This window comes from Aethalodelphis obliquidens, unplaced genomic scaffold, assembly GCF_003676395.1.
Source record: "Aethalodelphis obliquidens isolate GAN/ISIS:26980383/991018 unplaced genomic scaffold, ASM367639v1 scaffold16, whole genome shotgun sequence".
Lineage (NCBI taxonomy): Eukaryota > Metazoa > Chordata > Mammalia > Artiodactyla > Delphinidae > Aethalodelphis > Aethalodelphis obliquidens.
This window is the reverse complement of record NW_020837960.1, coordinates 16,497,533-16,517,769: the sequence shown is the minus strand read 5'-3', so window position 1 is coordinate 16,517,769 and position 20,237 is coordinate 16,497,533. Positions and strand designations below refer to the sequence as shown.

Below are 20,237 nucleotides of genomic sequence, written 5' to 3'. Positions count from 1 at the left end.
TCCAACTAGTAAGCTATGGAGTCTGCTAGATTCTGTCATCCCTACCCCTAAAGCATCTTCTGTTTGGAGATCAGTTGTAGGATCACATTTAGTGGAATATGAGTGTTGGAAGTGAAAAAAGTATCTGATTTGTTTAGATGGATGGCATTTTTAGCTCTTCCCTCTTACCAGCAGTTTTAAAAGCCTGTTCTCCCCCTTTCTCTGTCTAAGGTATACGGCTGGGGCTACAACGGCAATGGTCAGCTAGGCTTGGGAAACAACGGCAATCAGCTGACCCCCGTGAGAGTGGCAGCTTTGCACAGCGTTTGTGTGAACCAGGTATGTATGGTGGACCCTTAGGTGCTCGTCCCCGTCTATCTTCCCTGCTCTGACTTGGCGGAATATTTGCAGGCTCTTAGTTCCCCTACCAGGGATCGAACCCATGCCTCCTGCAGTGGAAGTGTGGGGTCCTAACCACTGGACCGCCAGGGAATTCCCAGAGATTTACTCTTTAGTAAGTCTTTTTGAAGAGTACCCTGGGCCTTCATCTTCCACATTTAATATTATATCTTTCCTAAATTCCCATGATGGGAAGCAAGACCATGGTGCTGGCACACTGGTCTTGATAAGTAAAAAAAAAAAAAAAAAAAAAAGAATGGAAAAATATCGAGTAGTCTCGGGCATAGGCTTTTCTAATGCTTTTTTAATGTTCCAGAGAATGTCAGCCCACACCTGATGATGAATTGGCATTCTGCAGAAGCTGGCCCTAATCTTTAAGTAGATGTTTTCCCTGCCCTTCCTGTTCTCCTGTTGATGGTAACCATTTAAATTTACTTGCAGATTGTCTGCGGCTATGCACATACTCTAGCACTAACTGATGAGGGCTTGCTCTATGCCTGGGGAGCTAACACATATGGGCAGCTGGGAACTGGCAATAAAAATAACCTGCTAAGCCCAGCACACATCATGGTGGAGAAAGAAAGGTAACTTGTCAGTACCGTGTCTTGGAATTGTGTGTGCATTGGGACTTGGGACTGTGTGTGCTGGAGCTGTGGTCTTTGGCTTTGTAGCTCTTCTGTTTATTAACATTCTCATTTTGAACAAAGGAGTGTTGTACCAGTCAGAATGAACGTGAAGTTGACGTGATCCTTACACAGCTTTTAACCACCTGAGATTGGTAGGCAGGCATTAATGCATCTGGGTATAATCCCTGCAGCTTCTTGTTGCCTGTTCAGTAGGGAAGAAAAGTAAGGTCTGTCACCATGTTGAAATTTAAAGCGTAGTATAAACTCTTCTTTTTGAGCCAACTAAAACAACTTTTAAACAAATAAAATCTGCCCTTGAAAGGGCATTATCTGTTTAAATATTGATTTGATTTAATGTGTGTTACTAGAATAGATGCTTAATGTTTGTTCAGCCATATTGTAAGGTCTTACCCACTCAGTGTTAGAATGTTGACTTCTGATTCTGGGACCCTGCCTAAGAAGCATACGGAGAATGTAGTAAGTTTGGCTTGATGTCCATTTGGATTGGGACATTCAGAGTCCATGACCCCTGGACCAGTGCCTATCAGCCTACTGAGTGTTCTGAGCACTGGTAGGGGGTGAGAGATAAAGTTGTATTTGTAAGGAAATGGTATATTGAATACAGTATTTTTTGCTACTGTCTAAGCCTCCAGAACTGTCAGGACATTTTTTTCCAGTGTCCACTTCCCTCATTTATTTTGGTTTCTATTCCCTTTATCCAGGTTTTCTTCAACAGTATGCATTATTTATCCTAACTCAGAATAAGGTTAGCGTGAGAAGTGGGGCAGCCAGGAAGGGAGACACACAGTACTCTTGCTCTAGTCTTTTGCATTTGTCAGTATGACGTGCTAGCTAAAGTCCCTGAATCTTGGGCTTTTTGAGGTGTTCTGAGCATGAACTTTTTATTTACCTTGTGTGGCACGCTTAGGCTTCTGTGAAAAAGAAGTGACATGCATTTTTCTGAAAACTTCCCAGGGTAATAGAGATTGCGGCCTGCCACTCTGCCCACACGTCTGCAGCCAAGACGCAGGGAGGGCACGTGTACATGTGGGGCCAGTGCCGGGGCCAGTCGGTGACCCTGCCTCACCTCACCCACTTCTCCTCCACCGACGACGTGTTCGCCTGCTTCGCCACGCCCGCCGTCACCTGGCGCCTCCTGTCTATAGGTAAGGAAGCTCAGGGCTGCTCCCCCCAGCGAGGGGTGTCATCAGCTGACGGGTGTTCCTGCACATTTGCTGACTGTGGGCTTTTTTTTAGGTTCAAGATGTTTTATCCTCCGTTAGCTTTAATACCTTTCCCCAAATTAGATTTGCATAATACAATATATTAAAACGTTATGGAATATTATATGGATGTATTATTTTCTCCCCTTCAGTGTTTTCAGTTTAATTGAAGTGAAATTCACCGACATAAAATTAGCCATTTTTAAAGTGTACGATTCAGAGGCGTTTAGTACCTTCACCATGTTGTGCAACCATCATGTATATCAAGTTCTAAAACACTTTCCTCACCCGAAAAGAACACCCATTCCTTCTTTCCCCCAACCACTGCCAACTACCAATTTGCTTTTTGTTTCTGTGGATTTACCTGTTCTGGATGTTTCATGTAAGTGGAATCATACAAGGTACAACCTTTTATGTCTGGCTTTTACCCAATGCTTTTGAGACCCATCCAGGTTGTAGTACGTATCAGTACTTCTTTTCTTTTTATGGCTGAGTGGTATTCTGTTGTATACGTAGACCACATTTTGTTTATCCATTTATTTGTTGATGGACATTTGGATGGTTTCCACCTTTTGGCTATTGTGAATAGTGCTGTTATGAACGTTCATGTACAAATTATTTGTTTGAGGAACCTGTTCGTAAGTGCTTTTGTTATATTAAATTTATTACATAATCTCGTATAGCATGAACCAAAAATGAACTTAAAAAGAAATGAAAAACTTGTGGTTTTGTTAACTTTGTGGAGTTGTTAATTCCAATTTCTTTCCCTATTTTTCTTTCAATGAATCTCAAATACTTTTTTGGGGAGGAGGGGATCAAAACAGAGGTATTATAAAGGATAGTGGGGGACTTCCCCTGGTTGTCCAGTGGTTAAGACTCTGAGCTTCCACTGCAGGGGACCCAGGTTTGATTCTTGGTCAGGGAACTAAGATCCCACATGCCGCACGGCCCGGCCTTAAAAAAAAAAAAAGGATAGTGGATTCAGGTTGATGTTTGGTTATATAATCTGTCCCTTTTCTGAATATTGTCTTCTTCAAGGGTCCATTGTTGATTGAAAATGTTAAAATGTAATCAAGCTGAGTAGCCATTAACATGATGATTTTAATCTCTTTTTCTTTTATTTCTTGTTTATTTCTACCTTTTTGCTAATGTATTCTAGATCATTCTTTTGTTTGTGATGCAGAGGAAATAAGTGTCATGATACCCTGTGCTTGAAAATTAATATAGCTGTTGACAACATAAGGTTTGGGTTGCTCAGCAATTGATATTGAAGGTCTTGTAATAACATGTCATGCTCAGGTGTGTCAGGTAGCTGGAGCTGTCCTGTCATCAGGTGACCAGTCTATATGGTCATGGGGGCAAGAGTATGTTTAGGAAAAGTGAAACTGCTGCTCAACTTAAAGTGAAACAAATGGAACTTTTTCAGGTTCTTCATAATACAGTACTTTTTTTGCAGTGAATATTGTGATCAAAGAAAATTTAGTTCATGGAATGGGACTCTTTGGCCGTAATCACACCTATGTATAGACCCTGTACACATCTCAGAGTCCCATATACTGCTTAACCTGGACCTGTTTATAAAAGACTTTCCTTATCCCTGGTGGCGCAGTGGTTGGGAGTCCGCCTGCCGATGCAGGGGACACGGGTTCGTGCCCCGGTCTGGGAAGATCCCACATGCCGCGGAGCGGCTGGGCCCGTGAGCCATGGCTGCTGAGCCTGTGCGTCTGGAGCCTGTGGTCCGCAACGGGAGAGGCCACAACAGTGAGAAGCCCGCGTACCACACACACACACAAAAAAAAAGGCTTCCCTCAGGTTCTTGCATTTTAAAATCCTAATCCTGAAAAGACATTCCTTTCAGACCAAACGTCCCAATATTTTCTGTTATTAAGTTTGGAAAAAGTATGGTCCCTGAATATATATCCCAGGTGACTTCTTTCTCTTGCACCCGCCAAAAGTCAGAAGTGTTTGTTACCTCTCAGTTTCTGATCTCAGCTGTGTGTCGGGAAGAAAGTCAGAGGATGAATTCACACCTATGAAGAACATTTCTTCTCTGAAGGGAGGTACTATACTTGTTGCCAGAAACCAAGATGGTCCAACTCTTAGGACTAGATGCAGGAGTTAGGCACTGATAAGAAGCTGTTTTTTCTGTGGGGAGGTTGGTAGCAATCTAGACTCTTGGACTCTGCCCATCTTAGTTATTTCCTTTCTTTCATTCACTGGGGATTCAGGTTACAGGGTCAGGGAAAGCCTGGTTTTTGAGAGCTTGTCCACCTCTCCTCCACAGCCAGGAGAGCTCTGCCTTATCAGGGAAGGGGGAGGATGTACGTTAAGGGAATAGGGCTTAGGCAAATGGTATTTCCTTGGGAGATTCTGATAAGCTCGTGGAAAGCTCCTTTGTTAAGCTTCAGCCTAGTTTTTAGCAGTTGTCCCTCCTCTAAGACGTGCCCTGGTAACAGCAGCTGCTGAGAATCACCTTCTCACCTCGGGGGACGTGGAAATCTGTCTCCTACATCGATGGTACCTTCATTCAGTGCCAGCGGTGGGTCTCTGGACTTTAAAAATTTCCCTGTTAGCCTTCTTCTACCTCTTTCCCTTTGTTCACACATGGAAAGCACAGGAAAGTGTTGCATGAGTTTGTACAAGTGCCTTTACTTTTCTTCATGATAGCACAGTTCTACTTAAATATAAGAATTACATGTACTTACACCTTCCTGTCAGGCAGTGTGATCATGGTTTTGTAAAGCTGTTCTTTCTAAGTATACATTCCTACTAAGTAAATTTGCTCTGCTTTTAGATAGTGTGTAGAGATTATTGCTTGTACTGCATTAAGTTTTAGCGTTAAGAAGGACGTTTAGATTCCAGATATCGAGGGAAAAGGGTCACCCTGTGAAAGAACACACTCTTAGCCTAAGTGGTGAGTTTGTTTCTTAGGACTCCTTGAGTCAAATTTACCAACTCCTTGAAGCAGAGCAAAGGTGTCCTTAGAGTTTCTGTCGAGGAAAATTGATAAATTCTTAGCCTTAGAAGAGCACCACTCAGTTTTTGAGAGAAGTAGTTACCTAATCATGATGATCTATAACTTTCTCTTTTTTTAAAAAAATACACGTTTTTAATATCTAACTTAGCATGTCAGACTGGTATTTGGCCTTTCCAAATATGTATTTTTTTCTGAAGTTTATACACTTAGGACACTTAGGTAACAGCAGCTGCTGAGAATCACCTTCTCATCTCAGGGGACGACAGAAACTGTCTCCTGCATCTATAGTACCTTCATTCAGTGCCAATGAGGATCCCTGAGTTTTTGTTTCCCCATTAGCCTGTGAAATTTAATTTAATTTCTGTGACATTGATTTTAATTTAATACTGTGAAATTGATTTGTTGAGTAAGGTCTGAACTCTTCTGAAAAAAATCTGATGGAATTATCCATCATGCTAATCATTATCTTTCTGAAGTCTTTCAAAGCTTGAACATGTTTCCTGAGCTTCCTGTATTAATGTGCTCGTTTCCTTCAGAGCATGAAGACTTTTTAACAGTTGCAGAGTCACTGAAGAAAGAATTTGACAGTCCGGAAACTGCCGATCTGAAGTTTCGAATTGATGGGAAATATATCCATGTCCATAAAGCTGTTTTGAAAATCAGGTATTTTCGCATGAGTTTAGAGTCATCAGTAACCTTACTTTCTTCTACAATCTCCATTTCTTTGTTATTCCACAAAATGGGGACTAAGAAGAAATAATCTTGGTAGTAGAAAGAAATGGCATAACTCAATCCATTTATTATGAAGAGTTTTGCGTGTTATGTGTGTGTGTTTGTGTGTGTGCACTCATGTGCCTTTTAGAAAAAGTGTAATGTATTTTTCTGTATTGTTTTTCAAATGAAGGAGATCGTGAATACTTATTTTGATCAAAAATTTGTATATAAGGTTTAAGAAAATATAAAAGATTATCAGTGAAAAGCCTATATATCTTTTTTTACTCTTAATTAAAGATTCGTTTTCCATAAGCAGAAAACTCTTAGGAATACTGGACTTCCTAGCCCTGAGAGACATCTAATTCCCAACTAAAGAAATGTTTTTAAATATAGTAAATGGCAGGAGTTCTTTGTATAAATGTGAGGGAACTTTGTATTTATTAGTACCTGGACCATTGCTCACTGAGGCTGCCATTACAGAGAAAGAGGCACATAAAATCAGACCATCGAGAGTTAAACTAGCCACTTACAAGTCTTTTTTGAAAATGTAGTTAAATATTTATTTACAAAATAACAAGTTTTAAGGAACCGAAAAACTATGTCATTCATTACTTTAAGGGAGTAAGTATCTGCACCAAAGTATTAACTGAAAAGGTGAACGGGAAATGTTTCTATCTGTGAACCTGTGGCCATCCAGTCTGTTCCTTTCCTGTATAGTTTTCTGAGCGATTTCATCTATTAGTTCTTGCTTAGACAACTGCATCTTTTTACTTCCCATATGAGGTAAGTTCCTTTGTAAGTGGAACCATTCTTTTAGTATTCTGAATGGATATTGAAAGTATTTTTGTGTTTATAGTGTAACTCATTTTAAAAGGATTTGAAAAGGTGATTTTTAAAAAATTATGAAGTATGTTATACTTGAAGAAAATTGAATATTCAGAAATCAGTTCCTCATAGGGACTTCCCTAGTGATGCAGTAGTTAAGAATCCGTCTGCTAATGCAGGGGACACGGGTTCGATACCTGGTCTGGGAAGATCCCACATACTGTGGAGCAACTAAGCCCATGCGCTACAACTACTGAGCCTGCGCTCTAGAGCTTGGGAGCCACAGCTGCTGAGCCCGTGCTCTGAAACAAGAAGCCACCACAATGAGAAGCCAGCGCACCTCAACGAAGAGTAGCCTCCGCTCACTGCAACTAGACAAAGCCCACGTGCAGCAATGAAGACCCAGTGCAGCCAAAATTATAAATAAACAAATAGAAAGAAATCAGTTCCTCATATAGGTGGATTTGTGTATGAAATACAGTACAAAAAGACCTATTTAGGTTTTCTTGAAATATGTGACTATTCTAGTGAATGTGTTTTATAAATAAATTGGTAACCAGCTTGGGAGGAGAGGGAGGGGAGCAGGTCAGAGCAAAGGAACAAAATAGGGGTGGTGGCTGTTTTGAAGATGAGTCAGAAAAGAAGGAAAATTTTCATGTAAGGTAATGGAAAAAAAATCCTCTTAAATGTCATTCAGTTAACATTTAAAACAGTTTTAAGAATATGCTGATTACATGACACACAAAAAATGAATCATTTGAATGACATGAACATATATCAAAAGTTTGAACACTCATTTCTGAATTTCTTTTAATTTCATTGTTTAAAATGCCCTTCTCTACAACATTTTTTAAAAACAGCAAGCAAGCAGAAAGACTAGATCTGACTGGGGTCTATCAGATGCAAACAGTGGTACCGTTGAAGTGGTAGGTACTTCCAGGCTCCATGTATAATTCTTACTATTTAATAGGCAGTATAGAAAATGAAAGTGGACGTAAAAGGTGAATGTAAAAGCCCTTGCCTGCGGAATATGTTTGGGTTCTTGTACATGGAATGAATGTATCGGGTTGGCCAAAAAGTTCATTTGGGTTTTCCTGTAACATCTTACGGAAAAACCCGAACAAACTTTTTGGCCAACACAATACTACTCAAATATTAGTAGATAAGCATACTTGTAATATTTGTTTATCCCTGATTTCATCAACTTAATTAGGTAACTTTTGCTGTTCCGTTTTAGGTGTGAGCACTTTCGATCCATGTTCCAGTCTTATTGGAATGAGGACATGAAGGAGGTGATAGAAATAGACCAGTTTTCCTACCCAGTGTACCGTGCCTTTCTCCAGTACCTCTACACAGATACAGTGGATCTGCCGCCTGAAGATGCCATAGGTACCAGCCACATTGGGACTGGCCAGGGCACAGAGTCAAAAATATAACTCCCTGTATTCTTACAGTATTGAAATGTAAAAAGTTTCAGGTTTATTGGTTTTTACATGGTTTTTAAGAAAGATTTGAAGTAAATGCCTTTAAAAAAATAGCACTGTATTTGGGAGAGAGATGGACTCAGAGTTTGGGATTAGTAGTTGCAAACTATTATATATAGGATGGATAAACAACAAGGTCCTTCTGTATAGCACAGGGAGCTATATTCAATATCCTGGGATAAACCATAATGGAAAAGAATATAAAAAAGAATGTATACCTGTGTATAACTGAGTCACTTTGCCGTACAGCAGAAATTAACACAACATTGTAAATCAACTGTACTTCAATAAAAATTGTTTTAAAGATAGTATTGTATCGATATGGTTAATAATGATGGACACTATACGACTGTGGTCTTATTTTACTTTTTTAATACTGAAGTATAAGTTGCTAATGGATTTAGTGTATCATTTTGGAAACAAAATGAGGGGGGAAATTCAATTTTTTCCCCTTCCTTTGTACTACAGAAGAAATTGTATAAAGTGAGTATAGGAGAGGTATGTTTGGGAGGTGGGGAAGGAATGGACTGAAAAAGAGAACTTATTTAATAAAATTCAGAGTGTTATTCCCTAAGAAGCTTCTGCTGATTTATCTACATAACTCTTCACCAAAGTGAAATACATATATATTTATAAATGATTGGAAATTACTGTAACCTCAGTTAAGCTTTCCACATTTTACTTTCAGGTCTTTTGGATTTGGCGACATCGTACTGTGAAAACAGACTGAAGAAACTTTGTCAGCACATTATCAAGCGAGGAATCACCGTGGAGAATGCCTTTTCGTTGTTCTCTGCCGCGGTCAGATATGATGCAGAGGTAACATAAAATAATAAGCAGAAACACAAACCGCCCTTAACACCCCGTGAGCACGTGTCTCCTTTCTTGTGTGAGACAAGAAGCGTGATGAGTAACTTCACTTCTGTGTAGGGAATCATTGAACTGACTGACCCCTAAAAAATGAAATCTGGCTTGCTTTATTCTCTGTTCATAGTTTCAAACACGGTTGTTTCTCTACTTATATTTTTACCTAAGCTAGGAAGCTAACTGAAGTCCCAGCAGCTATACTGCAGGTTGGAATATAAAGTGCCATACCTAGTGGGACTAACAAACAGCATATTTTAGTTTCAAGTATTTCTCCAGGTCAGCTTAATATATTTTTCTCAAGATCCACTTTGCTGTCTCCCCAGCTCTCCCCTGTCGTAAACCAAGGCTGCCCTGTGATTTATAGCTAGCTGTGTGTGCTCTGAAAATTCTATCATCGTCTAATTATCACTCACAGTTATTCATGGGTGAAGAGCTTGCTCTGGACTCCTTTTTGTTTGTTTGCTTTTTATATTGGATTGATTGATGGATCTCTAGAGAGTCTCTGAATGAATGAGCTTTTGGGAGTCTTGTGTTTCGGACATCTATGTACATTTTCTTTAAGTTAAGAGCCACGATATCATCAGATTGTAAGCTCCCTCTGAGCAGGAACTGTATCTTATTCATCTGTGTGCCTTGTGCCTGGCACATGATAAATGTTTGTTGAACTGAATGAAGATTGTACCACGTGAAGGATACATGAAGGATAATTAGTGAACTCAAGGCTGGTATGGTTGGTTTTACATATTCATGAAGAATAAAAGTCAAAGAGCAAGAGTTTTGGAGTTACAGATGTCTAGCTAAGGTGTGCACCCTAAATGGAACAATTAGTCTTTCTTATAGGTATTTTGTCATCATATGATGAGGCAGATTACCTGGTATCAGGGAATTTACCAGACACCTGCAAAGATCTGCAGCTGTGGCTTTGGAGATGTGGTGGATAGACTTCATCTTTGTCACATTTGGGGATCGAAATGGACCATTATGTCTTGCATTTTCAAAATGTACCCTATCTTTATTTCAGTTTATGTTATGATTGTAAATATTTGGTAAGGTCAGATATAGCTGATTTTCTCTGTGACCTTTTCAACAGATGGAATGATGATCAAAGTCAATCATTTCTAATGGGAAATGGAAATATAGTTTTTTTCCTACCCTTTCTTTGTCATCGTGAACATCTTTATTAGAAATGCTGTTTCTTTAGATTTTATTTCTGCCCAATGATGTAATTTTAAATTGGTCCATGGCTTTTCTGTCCATTTGGTGATTGACTTAAGAATCCTCTGTGTCTCACCATACTCCTCCTCAGTGCTGATGAGTTCCATATTCTTGGGATTAGCATCTTGCTGACCAAAACCAGTCAGAACCACATGGGCAGAGGCAGATATCTCGGCTTGAGTTGCTGGAAATTTCTTCTGCACTTTCAGCTTTTCTACCCCAGAACGTTTATAGAAAATGCCTTATTCCACTTCTACCCAGGCCGGTTGATCATTTCCTTCAGTAGTTTTCACTTTTCTGATATCAAGTATAGATGCATTAAAAGCTGTCCCTTGTTTGAGACCACAAACACATGTGCTTCCACAGAGTCTGTCACAGTGCGGGCATATAGTTGGCACTCAGAAATGTATGTTGAGTTAAATTAATGAATGAATGTGTAATATTTGAAACACCTCACCATGAAGTTCTGCTTTTTTAAAAAAATGTAAAAACAAACAAACCACAACTCACAACCCCACAAATATTATACATTCACTGTAGAAAAATTAGCAAATAGAAGGCAAAAAGCCTTCTTTCTAGGTTGTTTGGTTTTCATTGTGTTGGGAGTTATGTAATCGACTAATGTAGCTTTACGTTTTATTTCCTTAATACTGTAGAATGTAGAAAGTAAATAAATGAAGTCTCTAGAATATAAAAATAAAACCCACTTACTATATCTATTAGTTGATGGGAAGCTGCTCCTAAGACAGATTGGAAATTAGCTGCAAAATCCGTTGTTTTCAGACATTGAACTTGGGGACCCTACTTGACTTTCCCTTCACTCTGTTGGTTGAAATGCTGGGAGGATGGAGACTACTACCTGCCTCTCATGTTTCTTCTCTTTGCTATAAAAATTACTGTGGTTCCTCCATGCCTCCTTTTTTTTTTTTTTTGTGGTACGCGGGCCTCTCACTGTTGTGGCCTCTCCCGTTGCGGAGCACAGGCTCTGGACGCGCAGGCTCAGCGGCCATGGCTCACGGGCCCAGCTGCTCTGCGGTATGTGGGATCTTCCCAGACCGGGGCACGAACCTGCGTCCCCTGCATCGGCAGGCGGACTCTCAACCACTGCGCCACCAGGGAAGCCCCATGCCTCCTTTTAACAAGAGAATTTTGAAGCAAATGGACATACATAAAAAGAGCGAAAATATATTGACTCAGTAGTTGTGGAGATTTTAAAAAGTAAGCTAATTGTTGTGGAACCCTTGGATTAATGAATGCATTGTCAAACTTTCTGCATGTCTTTATAAAGTAAAGAAGGACTTGGAGAAGGAGCACTTAAATATTCCTCTAGTACAAACCTGCATAAGTATCGACATCAAGGGAGAAAATGCATATAAAACATTGTCTCGTGATAGTTCTGATCACATTTTAAACTTTTTTTTTTTAAATATTTTGAAATGCTTCTATTTATACTGTTTCTTTTCAGGAGATTTTTGTTTCCTGTGTCTATTTGAACATTAGAAGAAACAGTTGGGGATTTTTTTCTGTTTAACCAGAATAGAGAACTTTCCAGAAAATCCTACTTTCTGAGCAGCTATGTCTTAAAATTTTGCTTTTGGTGGGAGAAGCAATAAATATGAGCCAGGAATCTCATTCCAAAATTGATTTGGGATATGAGTATTGGAAAGCTTCGCACTAAAGCCAGATGGTCAGCATTTATTTCTTTTTTCAAGGGGTTAAATTAAAAGTTTTTTGTGATCAGTAGACTGTAAAATACTTTTTGGGTAGTGAGAGAAGGCACCTTTAAAATTTTTTTCCAGTACAGTGAGACACTTAAATACATTCTAAAAAACAAAATCAAAACCTACTTTGATGTGGAATATTTTGTACTTGATATGCAGTTGACCCTTGAACAATGCAGGGATTAATCGCGTATAACTTACAGTCAGCCCTCCATATCCCTCGTTCATCCGCATCTGCGGATTCAACCAAACTTAGATCCTATAGGGCTGTAGTATGTACTATTGAAAAATATCCTGGGTAAGTGGACCCGCACAATTCAAACCTGCGTTGTTCAAGGGTCAACTATACTATCAAGTGAATTAGAGACTATAGTGTTTGGGTTTTGTTATCTAATTATTTTAACAACACGTTTGGACAGTTAGGTGTGGTTCTCGGTATCTGCCGTCTGAAATGTGTCTCAAGGGTGGCCTGTGACACAGAGGTCTCACCCTGGCCAAGTGTCCTTCCACAGGAAGTCTTAGCACTCTCATGTATTTTAGATTTTAAGGCTGGATAAGAACTCCGTTGAAGGCTGCATTAGCATTTTTAAAATGTGGATATTAAGACCATCAGTTCTCTGTGTTTTGTTTCTAAAGAAAATCTGTGGAAAGGAAAAACAACTTATTTTCAGAGTGTGTATAGTTATTGGAATAATTTAATTTAAATGCTTAAAGATTTGGAGCAAATTTGTAAATTTAGAATAGCAATATTTTATTTTGATCTTCCTTATTAATTATAACAAATCTGATATCTGATTTGCCCCAGAACCACTTACAGTAATTTCACCACAGAATGTCATAAACATGGACTTTGGTTTCTAAAACACCAAGAATACCATGTTAGACTCCTTGATTTTACACCCTTCCCCACTTTCTTATTCCATGGCCTTGAGAAGACTCTTAGGAACTTTTTTCATCTACTGGTCAAGTGGTCCTTCTCATCCTTCTTAGACATTTTTTTTTTTAAGCCCAGCAGTCCTGTTATAGTTGACTTATTAGTTGGGTAAGAGTTGCATTTTCTTCTAGGTAATTGAAGATCTGATCGTTTGCAGCATGAGGTGAACAGATCATGTAGGTTTTTATAGTATTTAAGAATTATCAGAAGGGTGTTTATCTAATCCACACGTCAACATCAATAGCACACTGGCTCAGGTTGCAAAGTGAATGTGCTTGGCTGTGCCACTCTCTGGTTCAGGCAAATGAACGTGCAAATTCCAGTTTCTCTCTTCAAGTGTGTTCAATGCTTCCTTTTCCCAAGTTCTGCCTTATCCAACGTGTAATTAGTTATTTAAACAACCCAGATTTAGATTATTTTCAGTATTCTTGAAACTGTTAAACATTTGTTGAATACAGTTGACCCTTGATCCACACAGGTTTGAATTGCACAGATCCACTTACATGTGGGTATTTTTCAGTAGTAAACACTACAGTACTACATGATCCACGGTTGGTTGAACCTGCGATTGTGCAGGGCCAACTATTAATTGTACTTGGATTAACCCCTGTGTTTTTCAAGTATCAACTGTACTGAGAAATCTTTCCAAACTAATTGGAGGGGAAGGGAAGGCAGTTTGATAAAACTATTTTCATAGGTATATGAACTGATTTGTAATTAGAAGCACCATTTGTATACCTGTGCCATATAAAAAAGTTCTTAAAGTTTATACTCAAGGTAATCTATACAGTAGGTAAACTGAATAAACTCACTTTTTCATTATACTACCAAGGTCTTTAATTCCAAATAAACAGATATAGAAGTGGTAAGGTTTTGCAGTGTCAGAATTTAGTGTCCTCTCTTTCTCCTTTGAATTTGAAATTATATAATTAAAACTTAATATTTAAAGATCCTTATCTGATACATTACATGGTTTGAAGAACTTTTTGTGCTATGACTGGCTCCTTTTTCCTAAGTGATATATAGATAAACTAGTTTTCTATTTTTGATAAACAAGATTAAAATATGACTTTCATCTTTCCGTGGGATATAATTTAGTCCCTAGAGCTATTTATTAACCATTGGGTCATGATACCAGGAGTAGTGCTTTTTCTTTAATAATAATGTGAGAGAGAAAATGTTTTCTATTGTTTAGCATTTTAGTTTATTGTAATACACCCGAGCATTCAGCTGTCCATTTACCCCACTGGGAATCTCTTATTAAAAAACATGGATTCAGGTATTGTGCTAACATTTTAAATGCATTTTCAATTATCTGGAGAATAAAACTCTGACAGCAGCTGGCTGAGAGACATTAAATGTGGTTTATCTCTTACTGGTTATATGCCTGGAGGGGAGGGACGAGAGACTCTTAGAATAAGGAAGTATTCGTTTGCAGGGGTCTGAAAGGGGTGTTTCTGTATGCAGATGCGGCCCTTCCCCACCCTGCCTAAAATTCTCATTTGGTGGTGGCTGGGAAACACGAAGCCAAGACCCTACAGTTTAACAGTTGTTGAGATCCTAGTTTGACAGAACCCTGAGTACTGACCTTCAGTATTGTTGGCCACGTTACAGAAACTGAGCTCTTAGACTTCATCTTTGTGTACATTCCAGGTACCTAATTGATTTAGTAAATATGTTCCACTTTTTTTTTTTAATTTATTTTATTTTTGGCCGTGTTGCGTCTTCGTTGCTGCGCACGGGCTTTCTCTAGTTGCAGTGAGAGGGGGCTACTCTTCATCGCAGTGCACGGGCTTCTCTCATTGCGGTGGTTTCTCCTGTTGTGGAGCACGGGCTCTAGGCACGCGGGCTTCAGTAGTTGTGGCTTGCGGGCTCTCGAGTGCAGGCTCAGTAGTTGTGGCGCACGGGCTTAGCTGCTCCGCGGCATGTGGGATCTTCCCAGACCAGGGCTCGAACCTGTGTCCCCTGCATTGGCAGGCAGATTCTTAACCACTGCACCACCAGGGAAGCCCCTGTTCCAATGCTTGAAGGGACAAACAACAATATAGTGGAGTTTTGCTGGAGATGAAAGCATGTCTTAGCATAGGTAGAAATAGATCTTTTTTAAAATATTTATTTATTTATTTTTGGCTGTGTTGGGTCTTCGCTGTGTGCGCAGGCTTTCTCTAGTTGCAGCAAGCAGGGGCTACTCTTCGTTGTGGTGCGCGGGCTTCTCATTGTGATGGCTTCTCTTATTGCGGAGCACGGGCTCTAGGCGCGCAGGCTTCAGTAGTTGTGGCACACGGGCTCAGTAGTTGTGGCATACGGGCTCAGTAGTTGTGGCTCGTGGCCTCTAGGCACACGGGCTCAGTAATTGTGGTGCATGGGCTTAGTTGCTGCGCAGCATGTGGGATCTTCCCGGACCAGGGCTTGAACCCGTGTCCCCTGCATTGACAGGCGGATTCTTAACCACTGCGCCACCAGGGAAGCCCAGAAATAGATTTTTAAATTGTTCTGGTTTGCCACTTGTGTATGTTACTCTCCCTCTGAATGTTGGTAGTTGGTAACTTCCATTTGTCTAACTGAAAAGTCAAGTCTCTGTGACTATTCTTTTGTGGATTGACTGTCCGAGAAATTAGCATGGTGGAAGTTGTAGTATATTATTCTTTGTGGCTTTAAAAATGAAGGCATTTTTATATAGGAGAGCATGAAAGTGAATTTAAGGTCTTTGGAAGTTTTATTTTTAATGTGTCACTTTAGGTTGACCATTTCTCTTCATCACTTTTCTGTTTCTTAAAGTCTTCGCTTCCTTGGACCAAATGACCCACATCTTAATTCTTTTCTCTGACTTCTTGAATGTGGTAAAACATATGATATGGACAAAAGTCGTTTCAGCTTTTTTAAAACCATGTCTTTGAGTGACTAGACTATGTGATAACCATGAGGAAATCACCCCCCACTGTGTGTGTGTGTGTGTGTGTGTGTGTGTTTGTGTGTGTGTGTTTTGAAGAGTCAGACTTGAGTAGGGGAACCATTGCTTTTACTGTGTGGTGAGTAAATAGTTTGTATTTTTCTGACATGTACCTGTGGTCACTTGTTTGCCTAGTTTGAGGTTTCTGGCCTCAAATCTCTTCTGGGGGAGGGTGAGGGAGCTGGAGAGAAGTAATTCAAAGTTAATTAAAAAAGGCCTCTTCTTGTTTTTATTTTTGTTGTGTGTGTCCAGGATTTAGAAGAATTCTGCTTTAAGTTTTGCATCAATCATTTGACAGAAGTTACACAGACTGCAGCATTTTGGCAAATGGATGGCCCTCTGCTAAAGGAATTCATTGCTAAAGCCAGTAAATGTGGAGCCTTTAAGAACTGAAGCCCAAGACTGCTGGGTTTTGTGTGAGTGCTCTGGGGCTGCTGGTGATGGTGTGTCGTTTGTGCTCTATGGGTGATGTAATTCTGCAGGTAAAAGAGCCCATCAGGTTGATTTGCTCACATGGAGATACACTTCTCTGTGTAAGGATACAGGAAGGGTGTACGGCTTTTCCTGAACCCATTTTAAACAACCCTTATTTCCAGATGTGTATATTTTAAATGTGACCTTAACGTTTGGCTGGGACATCGTACAAGGGTGAAAGTCTAGCTGGTTGTTTGTTTTTTGTTTGGTTTGGTTTTGATTAGAGGAACTCCTGAAGTTGGAAAGGGGGCTTTGCGGCAAGTCTCCTGGCTTACATATCGACAACCCTTTTGACGCCAGGGATTGGGATAGGGTGCCAACTGTGAGAGGTGTAGAGGCCCCACTGGGAATGACAGATGCTGACTTGGGGGCTTGTTGAAGGGCTGCATTAGTTGCTAGTTCAGTAGCTTCACTGTGAAGGAATAGTTAAGATTGTCTGAGGCTTTTGTTTGTGTATTTGCATTATTGATGACTTTTTTAACTTCAAAATAATATTCAATTTAATATAAGCCTATTGAAATGATTATGTGAAGATGAATTTCTAGGTTAGTCGGGGTTTCTCTTAAGACTTAAGTACGTAAAGAGTCGTAATGTAGAACTATCTGTGAAAACTTGGTAATGAAAGAAACTTCATTTGGGTGAAAGTGGATATTTTATAACTCAAGAGTCGCCACTACTAACAGTGTTTTCTTAAGGTTAAATTTGAGAACCCAAATTTAAATCCCCCCACCTTTTCTCCTATAAATGCTACTCATATAAGAGGAAAATAGTGATATATTCAATGTACTCTTGCCTTCCTGAATTGTGGTTGCTGAATCATCAGATCTGCTACGTCCGGCTCAAATAAGTGGTTCTTAAAACCAAGTTTCTTACAGGACTTAATAGAATTTGTTTTTAATCGATTTTTATCTATGCCAAATGCTGTCACACATTTTGCTTATTTGAAATGTCACCAGCTTTCACGTTTGATTTTCCTTTCCTTTTAATTGTGTTAGGTAACTTTGAAAAAGGATCCAAATTATGAGGGTGTTTTTTTGGTCTGGTTATGAAATGTGACTTTGGGAAGTAAGAGTGTTCAACTCTGAGTTTTATCACGTGTGCCCGTTGAGCTTGCTTCAAGGACAAAGCTTTGTTCTGCTCTCTGGCCCACGGACTCATTTCCATTTGTGGGGGCTCCTTTAGTGAACTGTGTCATGTTTGGAAGGTCCTCCATCTGAATTTAGAGACCGAATCCATTTTCAGACCCCAATTAAAAAGAGGGTGAAGAGATGCTGCAGCTACTGTTTTTAGCAATGTTTCTAAGTGTATATTGGGGGGTGAGGGCCCAGAGATGGAAATTCATTGATAGATGACATAAACCCGCAAGTCTCAGCCCCCTTTTCTTTACCATGTTGCAAGTGATTGAAGCCCAATGAGTTATTAGGTTAGAATTAGTTCTGCAACATAATAGAATTTTCTTACTAGGTTGATAAATGTACATTAATTTGATTATTAGCTATGACGGGTAGTGTTTCTAACAGTCACTGTCTATAGGCTTATGATCTGGACAAAACAAGAACTTCAGTAAGTTTACTATTGCTCTTACTTGAAAAAAAACTTTAAAAAAGCACAAATTAACATAGATCCATTTCCATAGATAGTTCATTCACTAAACAAATATTTACTGAGTTCCCAATAGGTGAAGAACCACTTCTCATATTAGATGACTGAGTAATTTGTATGACTATATTTTCAGTGAAGAGAACAGAAAAAAGTCTCTCAGAAAGTACTTGAGTATCTTGTGTTGGTTTTTTTTTTTTAAAATAGGCTCTCTTATTTTTCTACTTGGTTTTGTTGTTAATCATAGCAGGAGATGAAAACTATTCTTTGAATTCTTTTTTTCATCTGATATAATAGTGAAAGCCAAAGTATTGGTATTTCTTCACATAGCCCTAAAATGTACTCTTGAACTTCCTACTGGAACAAGGTTTGATACGCTAGTTATATAGGTTGTATATATGTAATGTTTAGAGTGACATATTAATAAATAAAGCAATCTGTTAAAATAGGCATGTAGAGTTATTTTTTCCCTCTCAAAAATCAATAATCTGGCAGCCTTAAAAGGGAAGGAAATTCTGACACATGCTGCAGCTTGGATGAACCTTGAGGACATTACGCTAAGTGAAATAAGCCAGTCCCAAAAGGACAAGTACTGTATGATTCCATTTACATGAGGTCCCTGGAGTAGTCAGATTCATAGGAAGTAGAATGGTGGTTGGCAAGGGCTGGGAGAAAAGGGTATGAGGGGTTATTGTTTAATAGGTACAGAGTTTCAGTTTTGCAAGATGGAAAGAGTTCTATGCGTGGACGATACACAACAATGTGAATGGACTTAACGCCACTGAACTGTACACTTTAGCATGGTTAACGTGGTAATGTGTATTTTGCCACAGTTTAAAAAAAACCAGTACTGTGATTCTTGGGTATCAGACTAAAAACAGGTACCACCATGAACATGCTGTTTCTCGATTATCCTCCCCACCCCAGAAGATACGCTTTGGTTTTGTTCCTGCCGAAAGATACTACAATTGAACTGTCACAGTAGAAAAACGTATCTGGATCCTTTTGGGGACTTATAAATGAAGGGAGAGACATGGTCCCTATCCTCAAGGAATGTAAAAATTATTGGGAGAGAGGAGAGAGGTTTAGGAATTAACAACATAATAACATTTATAAACAGCTTTTCGTAAGTCATTGAGAGGAAACCCAGTAGGGTTAGTATGAGAAGCAATTGTTCTGAAGGTCATGTTTGTGCAGCACAGGGGGCAACACAAATGTCCTTTTAGCTCATTTCCAAAACAACGGTCAGTGGCCCAAGCAAGGGCTTAGAGGTGGTTCGGAATAATGAGCCTTCCAGACCTTTACCATAAGCAAGTTTGTTTGGTTAGAATGGGAAAATAAACCAGGGCCCCTCAGGTGGAAATGTTGGCAAGGAGAGGGCATGTGTTTGTGTGTGTGGTGTGGATGAGAACGTTTATTTCCCACAATGCCAGGCATTTTAATGCCCTGTGCTTCACACGCATTTTCTTTTTTAGTGCCCATATTTTGTACCGTAAAGTAGGCAGAATTAGTCTCATATTAAATAATTGTTTCAGCAGTGACACAGCTAAAGTAAAAATCCAGGTCTGTTTTAATTTGCCCGATATTTGCCACTTGATGACAAATACATGTTGCTCCCTTGTGCTGAGTTACCACCATGAATGGTGAAATTTGAAAGTAAAGTGGTGGACAGAGGGTTTTTTTAAGAAATAAACATCATGACATCAGAACTGTTACTCAGATAAGCTTTGCTATAGGATGTATCATCAGGGAGGGAAGCTGAAGTTACAGCATCATCTAGACCAGGGGAAATCTTTATTCAGTGGGTCTGGGATGGAGTCTTGGTTTTTTTTTTTTTAATTGAGGTATAGTCAATTTACAATATTATCTTAGTTTTAGATATACAACATAGTGATTCACAATTTTTATAGATTATACTCCATTTATAGTTATTATAAAATATTGGCTGTATTCCCTGTGCAATACAGTATATCCTTATAGTTTATTTTATACATACTAGTTTGTACCTCTTAATTCCCTACCCCCCCTTGCCCCTCCCCCCTTCCCATACCCCACTTGTCACCACTAGTTCTCTGTATCTGTGAGCCTGTTTCTTTTTTGTTATACTCAATAGTTGGTTTTATTTTTAAATTCCATATATAAGTGATAACATACAGTATTTGTCTTTCTCTGACTTATTTCACTAAGTATAATACTGTCCAGGTCCATCCATGTTGCTGCAAATGTCAGAATTTCATTCTTTTTGATGAC

At 39.2% G+C, this 20,237-nt stretch overlaps 1 protein-coding gene across 12 annotated transcripts in view; it reads left to right on the top strand.

Moving 5' to 3' along the window:
* RCBTB1 (RCC1 and BTB domain containing protein 1) overlaps positions 1–18,436 on the top strand; it is a 65,590-nt gene extending 47,154 nt beyond the window's left edge. For 10 of the 12 annotated variants that reach the window (XM_027116338.1, XM_027116336.1, XM_027116331.1 and 7 more), the window contains 7 exons: positions 211–318; positions 820–962; positions 1,980–2,170; positions 5,741–5,867; positions 7,981–8,132; positions 8,916–9,046; positions 16,167–18,436. In XM_027116338.1, the coding sequence (XP_026972139.1) occupies positions 211–318; positions 820–962; positions 1,980–2,170; positions 5,741–5,867; positions 7,981–8,132; positions 8,916–9,046; positions 16,167–16,307 (993 nt within the window). In that variant the 3' untranslated portion in view covers positions 16,308–18,436. The remainder of the gene's footprint in view (positions 1–210; positions 319–819; positions 963–1,979; positions 2,171–5,740; positions 5,868–7,980; positions 8,133–8,915; positions 9,047–16,166) is intronic. The other 2 variants (XM_027116334.1, XM_027116340.1) reach the window with 1 other exon arrangement.
* Positions 18,437–20,237: the final 1,801 nt, after the last annotated feature.